The 9,443-nt window shown below is 42.2% G+C and overlaps 1 protein-coding gene across 8 annotated transcripts in view; it reads right to left on the bottom strand.

Moving 5' to 3' along the window:
• Positions 1-4,569: 4,569 nt before the first annotated feature.
• pcid2 (PCI domain containing 2) overlaps positions 4,570-9,443 on the bottom strand; it is a 65,103-nt gene continuing 60,229 nt past the window's right edge. For all 8 annotated transcript variants that reach the window (XM_043700278.1, XM_043700284.1, XM_043700283.1 and 5 more), the window contains 3 exons: positions 6,242-6,367; positions 5,996-6,119; positions 4,570-4,945 (listed from right to left, as the gene is read on the bottom strand). In XM_043700278.1, the coding sequence (XP_043556213.1) occupies positions 4,856-4,945; positions 5,996-6,119; positions 6,242-6,367 (340 nt within the window). In that variant the 3' untranslated portion in view covers positions 4,570-4,855. The remainder of the gene's footprint in view (positions 4,946-5,995; positions 6,120-6,241; positions 6,368-9,443) is intronic.

Below are 9,443 nucleotides of genomic sequence, written 5' to 3'. Positions count from 1 at the left end.
TCTTTACTCAGAGAGTAGTCGGGACATGGAATGCACTGCCTGCAACAGTTGTACACTCATCAACCTTACAGACATTTAAATGGCCATTGGATAGGTATGTGGACTAGAATGGAATAGTGTAGGTTAGATGGGCTTCAGATTGGTTTGACAGGGTGGCACAACATTGAGGGCTGAAGGGCCTGTACTGCGCTGTAATGTTCTATGTTCTACATTGTTGTGTTTAAACAATTGCATGCAAGATGACAGATTTCCAGCAGAATTTCTACAATTACAGCGAGTTTTGAGAAGATTTGTAGCTCAGGTTGAGGTTCTGGATGTGGTTTGCTCGCTGAGCTGGAAGGTTCATTTCCAGACATTTCGTCACCCTACTGAGTAACATCTTCAGTGGGCCTCAGGCGAAGCATTGCTCATAATTCCTACTTTCTATTTATATGTTTGGGTTTCTTTGGGTTGGTGACATCATTTCCTGTTGTGATATCATTTCCTATGGTGATGTTGCTTCCTGTTCTTTCTCTCAGTGGGTGGTAAATGGGGTCTAACTCAATGTGTTTGTTGGAATGCCATGCTTCTAGGAATTCTCGTGTGTGTCTTTGTTTGGCTTGTCCTAAGATGGATGTGTTGTCCCAATTGAAGTGGTGACCTTCCTTATCTGTATGTAAGGATACTAGTGAGAGAGAGTCATGTCGTTTTGTGGCTAGTTGATGTTCATGTATCCGGGTGGCTAGTTTTCTGCCTGTTTGTCCAGTGTAGTGTTTGTTACAGTCCTTGCACGGTACTTTGTAAATAACATTAGTTTTGCATGATGTCTGTATAGGGTCTTTCAAGTTCATTAGCTGCTGTTTTAGTGTGTTGGTGGGTTTGTGGGCTACCATGATGCCAAGGGGTCTGAAGAGTCTGGCAGTCATTTCCGAGATGTCTTTGATGGGTTTCTGGACATGTTTTGTCTGCTTGTTTGGGTTTGTTAGTGAGAAATCAGTGGACTGTGTTCATAGGGTACCCATTCTTCAAGAACTCTATCAACAAACACATCGAGTTAGACCCCATCTACCACCCCCTGAAAAAAAGAACAGGAAGTGACATCACAATAGGAAATAACATCACAATAGGAAATGATGTCACCAACCCAAAGAAACCCAAACATATAAATAGAAAGCAGGAATTATGAGCAGTGCTTCACCTGAGGCCCACTGAAGATGTTACCTAGAAGGGTGATGAAACGTCTGGAAATGAACCTTCCAGCTCAGCGAGCAAACCTACATCTTGTTCTACACGTACATTTTTGTCTTTCCTGACCTTTGTTTCTGGAGCTTCATAACAAATGCTGGCAGAGATTAACAAATGAAAAAAACATTCTGAATGTTTAAGCCTATACTGGCTGATAGCCTGTGGCAAGGCATGTGGGAGCAAAAGGCCTGACACTGCCAGAGATGCAGACCTGTCACTACCAAGAAGAGCAGGGCTATCAGACAGCTGAGAGTGCTCATTCACACACACAAATGTTTCCTCAAATCATAACCCAGGGACGCAGCTAACTGTCCTGATCTATGTAAAAGCATTAGGCTAATGGTGTCATTCCCCACTATCCTATAGTTAACAATGGAGATTGCATCAAATAAATCCAGCAATTTTATATTGTTTACAAAAGGCCTTAATGGTTTCTTCACCGTGAACACCTTTGGTGACAATGTGAGCATTTCTCCATCCCATCCAACCATTTCTATGTCACAGTGGCTCAAAACTACTAGAGCCTCTTCGGTTGGAGATGGCTCCCTTTGCTCAGTCCTGGGATCAACGGAAGGCAGGACAAGAGGTGGTTCCAGTACTCTCTCGTTCGAGACTTCAGCAATGAGCCAAGAGTGCGTTGCAGTTCCAGGATGTGGTGAGGAGGTTGTTCTGAGGAGAAGGATAAGCCTTATGAACATCAACAAACCACAAGGTTCTGTGAATGGAGTTCTGCTTATCAGTGATCAATACAACTGATTCAATTGATGCAGAAAGATGCTGGATTCCCTATTTCATGAGGAATCTGTGATTGACAAACAGATTCAACTGGTCCCGCTGAAATGCTGCTGTCTTTGCAACAAGTATATGTCTCACCAGCTGTGGACCCTAACTCAGCACTATCTGTAGCCAGCACAATACCGATCACATCCGAAGTTATATGTAAAGGTTAGTTTGTAGATGTCTCATGAGGCAGCTGACGGAGATTTTGAAGACTTATACATTAACATTGGAAGTTGGTGTATATCAGCATGCCCACGAACTGCCACACTGAAAGCCGTGCATAGACCCCAGCTTAGAGGAAACATTAGAGTATATTGTCATGAATTCAAGGGCAACTCAATGATCCCTATTGATTTCTACTGCTTACTGCAATTTAATAATTGATAGTACAGCAGGCATTGGAACTCGGAATAGGTCTTTGGCCAGCGAGCTTGCTCTGCTATCCAATAAGATCGCAGTCTCAAACCGCTGTTCTGTCCATCCCTGATTCACTTCGACTCCCTTATGTCAAGAACCTATTGACCTCTGCGTTAAACATATTCAATGGCCCAGCTTTCACCACTCTCAGGGGAGAAGTGTTTCAAAGACCAACAACCCTTACAGCAAAGCGTTCTTCTCAACCCCAGCAAAGATGGGGCAGCCCCTTTCTCTATCACCTCCCACAAGGGGAAACATGCTCTCAGCATCATCTATGTCAAGTCCCCTCAGGGTCTTATGTTTCAATAAGACCAATTCATTCTTCGAAAGAGGATACAAGCCCAAACTGTTCAGCCTTTCCTCATAATTCCTTTCTGATGTCACTTCTCTTTTTAATAACTTTAATGAGTGAATATTTGGCATTATGGGCTGAATTTCTGTGCAGGAGGAATCCATAGCATTATGGCTGTAAGTCTCCAGACTTTGCAGACACAACTGCAACTGAGGTGGCACGGTGGCTCAGTGGTTAGCACTGCTGCCTCACAACGGCAGGGGCCCGGGTTCAATTCCACCCTTGGGCGACTGTCAGTGTGGAGTTTGCACATTCTCCCTGTATCTGCGTGGGATTCCTCCCACAGTCCAAAGAGGTGAATTGGCCATGCTAATTGCCCCATGGCGTTAGCTGCATTAGTCATAAGGAAATGGGTCTGGGTGGGTTACTCTTCGGAGAGTCGGTGTGGACTTGTTGGGCCGAAGGGCCTCTCCCCACACTGTAGAGAATCAAATCTAATCTAAAACCTTGTCAGGAGTCACAGACTGATAGGCACAAGGAAGCAAAGAATGAAGTGGTGAGAGTTCAATGCATCACAGGATGAGAAAACAAACATGTACCAGGTACGACCCCAGAGGGGATTGTTTGAATATTTGAGTAGGGTTTAGCTCGTTGCTTGTGTTACTGTAATATTTGCTGTCACTCACCAGAGAACAGTGAAGCTACCTTCACTGTCCTAGTGAGGTCATTAAACTTCACTTCAGGCGTTTAAGTGAACTGTTTACTTAGACTTGTTAAATGGCAATGTACTTATGGCATTGTAGGCTGATCACTGAGGTTATAGAGATTCCTTTCAGAGCCAACTCCTATCATATGATGTAGAGGTGCCAGTGTTGGGACTGGAATGGACAAGGTCAGAAGTCACACAACACCAGGTTATAAGCTTTTGGAGCACAGCCCCCTCCTCAGGTAAAAGCTTATGATCTTAAATAAACCTGTTGGACTATAACCTGTGTTGTGTGACTTCTGACCCTATCATATGCCTATGCTCTGATGGTGATGGTTTCTTCCTGACACTTTCAAACCAAAGCATCCTCTTTTTTTTCCTGATAGCAACACTGTGGCTTCAGCTTTAAACATGCAAGCTTCATTTTTTTTCCCTCCAATTTGCACCTGTCACCACCTCCTTTTTTCCAAAGACTACTTTAAGTGGGTCTACCCTTTCACCCCATTTTTCTGACCCTTCTTTGTGGAGAGGGGTACAAAGTTACAATTTCAGGCCGACGAGCTTGCATCAGAACAAATTTTTTTCATTCATTCGTAGATAGTTGGCAAAACTCTCGATACTTACTGCCCTTAAGAAACTGGCAGTCCGGCTTTCTTGAATGAGTGGACTCCATGATGTGTTAGGGATTTCTGACCCAGTAACATAGAAGGAACAGTTCCCAAGTCAGCATGCTGTGTGATTTGGAGGGGAACTTCTAGGTAGTGGTGTACCCATGTATTCGCTGCTTTTATTCTTCTAGATTGTAGAGGTCCTGCTCCTCCTGCTGTTGAAGGCTGCTTGGCAATTTGGGTGAATCCATCAGGTAGTAAGTACAGAGTTTTGCCGCTGTGTGCTCGTGGTAAAGGGAGTGATTGCTTCAGGTGATGGAATAGGTGCTGATGAAGCAGATTGCTTTGGTCCTGGATACTGTCAAGCATCTTGAATGTTACTTCTGGTGCAGAGAGGTGTGGGATATTTGAGGGAAAGGTGACTTAGCAAAATTTCAATCATTGGTTGTGTGTGCATGCCATTTTGAAGTATTTGAGTACAGTTGTGGTACAAATGATCAATATGGTGCCAGTATAATCTAAAAGAGATATAAACAGTGTACTTCAATAAAAAGAATAGTTTGTGTTTATTCCATCACTGTCATTTAACAAGTTTAAGTAAACAAAATATACCTTGCATTACATGTACATCTTTAATGGGAAATACAAAATGGGACAGTGGCAGAGGAAGTGCCTCAAACCGATCACAGGAAATAGTCACTGGGATGCACGTCACATCATCCTTAGCTTTAGATGAATGATCCTTGGTTATGAAGCCGTCAACCAACACTACATGCATGTCCCGGGATAAGTGTGGGGAGCAATACATGAACTTCCGACCTTGATTTGTTAAGCCACAGAGGATAGCGGTGGGAAAGGGTTCTGTTTACTGACAACAAGCTTCTGATGCTGGTGAGAGATATAACCCTTGATGTGTCCCTATATTAAAAAAGACCACACATAAATATGCAATATTTAGCAAAAAAGACATGCATTTAGTTTGCACCTTTTGCAATTTCAAGATGCTTCACTAATGAAATATTTGCTGAACCTTACATATAAATGTAACATAAACAAATGCTGCAGCAAATTTGTGCTCAGCAAGATCCCACAAAACAGCAATGTCTGCAGCCAAAGAATCTGTTTTTGTAATGTTGACGAGCAACAAATCTTGGTCAAATATCCAATTGGTCTCACGATCAGTTATGCATACTTCACAAGTCAGGTAGTTGAAATAGGAGCACATCAGTGAACCAGATGTGTTTTTACAATAATCGATCATAGCTTCATGACTACCATCCCTTAGACTAATTTTCGATTCCAAGTTTTCTTACAATTTTAATTACAACTACTCTGGTTAGATTAGAACCTGTGTCTCCAAAGCATTAGCCAGTGATACAGACATTATACCATCTACACCAATGTTCATCTGAAGCCGTTAACAATTGGTGTCAGCGTTGCCTGAAAGGCTTGTATGCTCAGTTGAGAGTCAGCAGATTGGTGTTACTATTACAAACCCAAGCAGTGACTTCCCCTGAGGACTATCAGTTGAACTTGAACTATAGTACCAAGTCAGGGTGCTGTGTGATTTGGAGGGAAATATAATATCTTTAGGGAAGGAAATCTGTGGTGATTAACAGGTCAGTGTGTTAACTCATGTCACTGAACAATGGACCCCAAAACCATGATGAAGCAGCTGGTGGGTGTAAGAATGAACTTCTTTTTCTTTTATTAACTGGTAGCTATATGCATATTGAAATTGCTTGGATGAAATATGCTACAATGAAGAATCTATGAATCACAGAATCTTGCAGCAATCCGGGAGGCCATTTAACCCATCATACCTCTGCTGAGGTTTCCAAATAGTTCTACCATTCTTGTACATTTTATCAAATCTAACAATAATAGTTTGGACATTTTGTAACATATGTTTCCCTCATAAATTGAAAATTGGGATCAAACAAAGTATCAAGATGACTTAAAACATACCATGTAGATGAGGTTTGCCAAAATACACTGGACTTCATCAATGTCAACACCCTCAACTTGCATGAAATTAAGAGCAACCAGAAAAGCATCAAGTGGCAGCTGGTGTGTCCTGAGCAGCAAATACCTAGAGAAATACAGTGTGGTAAAAAGTAAAACTGCACATTAACAGCATTTGCATTGTAGATCTGCGTAACATATACACAGACAGCAAATGAAGTGCTAGTGCTGTACAAGGAAGAGACTTACACTTTCTTGAAAAGATTTCTATACGTGATGATTTTCAGTTTCTCAAGTATGAGGAAGATTCCACAGCGAATGAAGAAGGCTTCATGTTTTGCTAAAGCATCATTCAGTAGTAGAAGGTTCCCTTCACTAATTTAAAAAAAAGACAAGAACTGAGCTGAAAAGACCTTACCCGACCCATTTATCCACCCGTGTCAGTAATCCAGTCCACTACTGCCTTAAATTGATTGCTGGGTCACTGCATGTCTGCAATCATAATTCAGACATGCAGTTGGTAATTTGATAATTGATCAATTGATAGTTTTATAGCACCGCTGACACTAGAATCACCCAAGGAACTTCAGAGGGAGGACAAGAGAGAAACAGCAAAGATAAATAGGCAATGCTGTGGATGGCAAGTCATGGACAGTGTTTCAGAGAGCTAATGAACAATTTAAAAACATTCTAACTGTAAAGGAAGGGTGGGAGAAAACAGTTCTCAGAGTCACAAACAACAGCCTTGTTAGCTGACCATTGCAAATTAGCTTTCCTTATCTGTCTCAGAGGAGGCTTTGACACAGAGTCAAAGAGATTTGCAGCATGGAAACAGACCCTTCTGTCCAACCAGTCAACGCCGACCATAATCCCAAACTAAACTAGTCCCACCTGCTTGGCACATATTCCTCCAAACACTTCTTATTCATGTACTTACCTAAATGTCTTTAAATGTAGTAACTGTACCCCATCCACCACATCCTTTGGAAGTTCATTCCACAATTTTGTAAGAACAATCGTCCTCAATTTTTTTTTAAACTTTTCCCCTCTCACTTTAAAATATGCCCCTAGTCTTGAAATCCACCGCCTTGGGAAAAAACAACTACAAGTCACCATATTTATACTCCTGACCACACCACATTTTTTTCAGTGACTCTCCTGCCTTGCCGGCTGGGTGGAATTGTTCTCAACTGATTCCAGTCCTGTCTGTTCATTTGTAGCCAGCCAGAAGATTGGGAAGCTTCTCTTCCCAATCCTGCAGCATTCCCTCTGGAAGCCCCCCTGCCCCGACACCTCCTACTTTTTATCTACATGCCGCCCCTCATAACATCAAGATTCCATTGTCAGCAAATGATCTCAAGCTATACCAATATCTCGAGTCCTTTATGCCTCTGATTTTTCAGATTACTAATCTGACATGCATATTAAATAAGTATAAAGTTGATTCTGAATAAATGTTGGGAAGATTGCCTAAAATCCGCTGCCTGGTAACTGCAGCTACATTGTTCCCTGTACAGCATTCTGTTTGACTAACATTTGAGGGGCAAGCTCCAAATTCACACCCCCTTTTTGTGTAATGAAGTGCTTCCTGACATCACTCTGAATTGCTTAATTCTAATTTAAAACTGCATGGCTCCCCCCCCCCACACCATCACAACCACTACCCTTGATCTGGGCTCGCCATCAGAGGAAATCGTTTCTTTTTCTCTCCCTATTGTACTGTTTAACCATTTCAAACACCTTGTTAGGAAAATGCGCACTCCAAATATTAATTTGTAACAAACACACCAAATCCTCATTATCTGCAAGGTGCATCCTGATGACAACAAAAAAGGCAGTCCCACTACAATGTACCTATCTACTGCGAAAGGCCACACAATCAGGCCAGATGAAGGAAGAAAAGATTAGGTCTAGGACCAACTTCATAGCTATTTGGATCAGCAGATAGCAAAACATACATATCTTGAATTTCTAATGAATGACACTTAGCAAAAGGAAAATGCACTAGGGACAACTGCAACAATACTATATCTGCAAGGAGCAGAGGTTCAAATGCAGACATCCAGTCTACAAGACCTTCAGAGGAGAGAGGTTACATGACAGAGCTTGGTGGTGGGAGAGGTTAATCTTGAAACCAGCTGCAGAGGATTGTTAGGAATCTTGTCTCAAAAGCAACAGGTTTTCGCTCGCTCCCTCTTTCTTTGCAACCCCAGTCTGACCGCGTTCCTGAAGTGGTAATTAGAACCTACCTTACCATCTCAGTCAAAGGGAATTTCACCAGTTACAACTGTTCCATGGTGACACCCCTGTGCCACAAGGTTAGGTGTGCAGAATCGCTTTGGATACAGCTCACCATACAAGATAATTCAGGACTTAAAGACACTTTCGCCAAATGACATTTAAGTTAACGTTCTGCAGTGTTCCTTTTTCTTTCTTTTTCCTCATGGTTGTGTGTGTGTGTTTTTTAACAAGGTTAATTATATCAATATATATTGCCAAAATCCAAACTATCAGATTCAGTTAAAGAGTTAAATATGAAACCTAGTTGACTTGTTTCTAATACTGAACTTAACAGAGTCCAAGACTGACAAAGTGCTCAAACTATCACATCCTGGTTATAGAGTCATAGAAATATACAGCACGGAAACAGACCCTAAATTAAAACTTTGTAATGACCAGTGGAGGAGCGGAATTGGGAAAGGACTTGGTGCACCCCTCCAACCTCTATCGTAACAACCTCAATTGATTCACTTTTTAAATCTCCTTTAACCAACAGAACATAAACATAATCTATGCAATATGGCCTCATAATTTAATACTTTCAACCAGGTACCATTCTGGTCAATCTGCACTGTACATTGTCCAAGGCCAACATAACTTTCCTGAGACACAGTGCTCAGAACTGAATGTAGTACTCTAAATGCAATCTGGCTGGAGATTCATATAAGTGTAACATAATCTCTGTGCCTTTGTACTTGTGTTGTTCAACCTATTGGGGAGAGGATCGAAACTACTCTCCTTTACACCAGCTTTGAAGTTCCTTCCCATTACTGGATTATAGCTGTCGTGAGAATAACATTGATGCTGTGGTTCTGTTCGCCGAGCTGGAAGTTTTTGTTGCAAACGTTTCGTCCCCTGGCTAGGCGACATCATCAGTGCTTGGGAGCCGCCTGTGAAGCGCTTCTTTACATTAGATTAGATTACATTAGATTAGATTACATTACAGTATGGAAACAGGCCCTTCGGCCCAACAAGTCCACACCGACCCGCCGAAGCGAAACCCACCCATACCCCTACATTTGCCCCTTACCTAACACTACGGGCAATTTAGCATGGCCAATTCACCTGATCCTGCACATCTTTTGGACTGTGGGAGGAAACCGGAGCACCCGGAGGAAACCCACGCAGACACGGGGAGAACGTGCAAACTCCACACAGTCAGTCGCCTGAG

Source organism: Chiloscyllium plagiosum, chromosome 12 (genome assembly GCF_004010195.1).
Source record: "Chiloscyllium plagiosum isolate BGI_BamShark_2017 chromosome 12, ASM401019v2, whole genome shotgun sequence".
Classification (NCBI taxonomy): domain Eukaryota; kingdom Metazoa; phylum Chordata; class Chondrichthyes; order Orectolobiformes; family Hemiscylliidae; genus Chiloscyllium; species Chiloscyllium plagiosum.
This window is presented reverse-complemented; position numbering and strand designations above follow the sequence as displayed.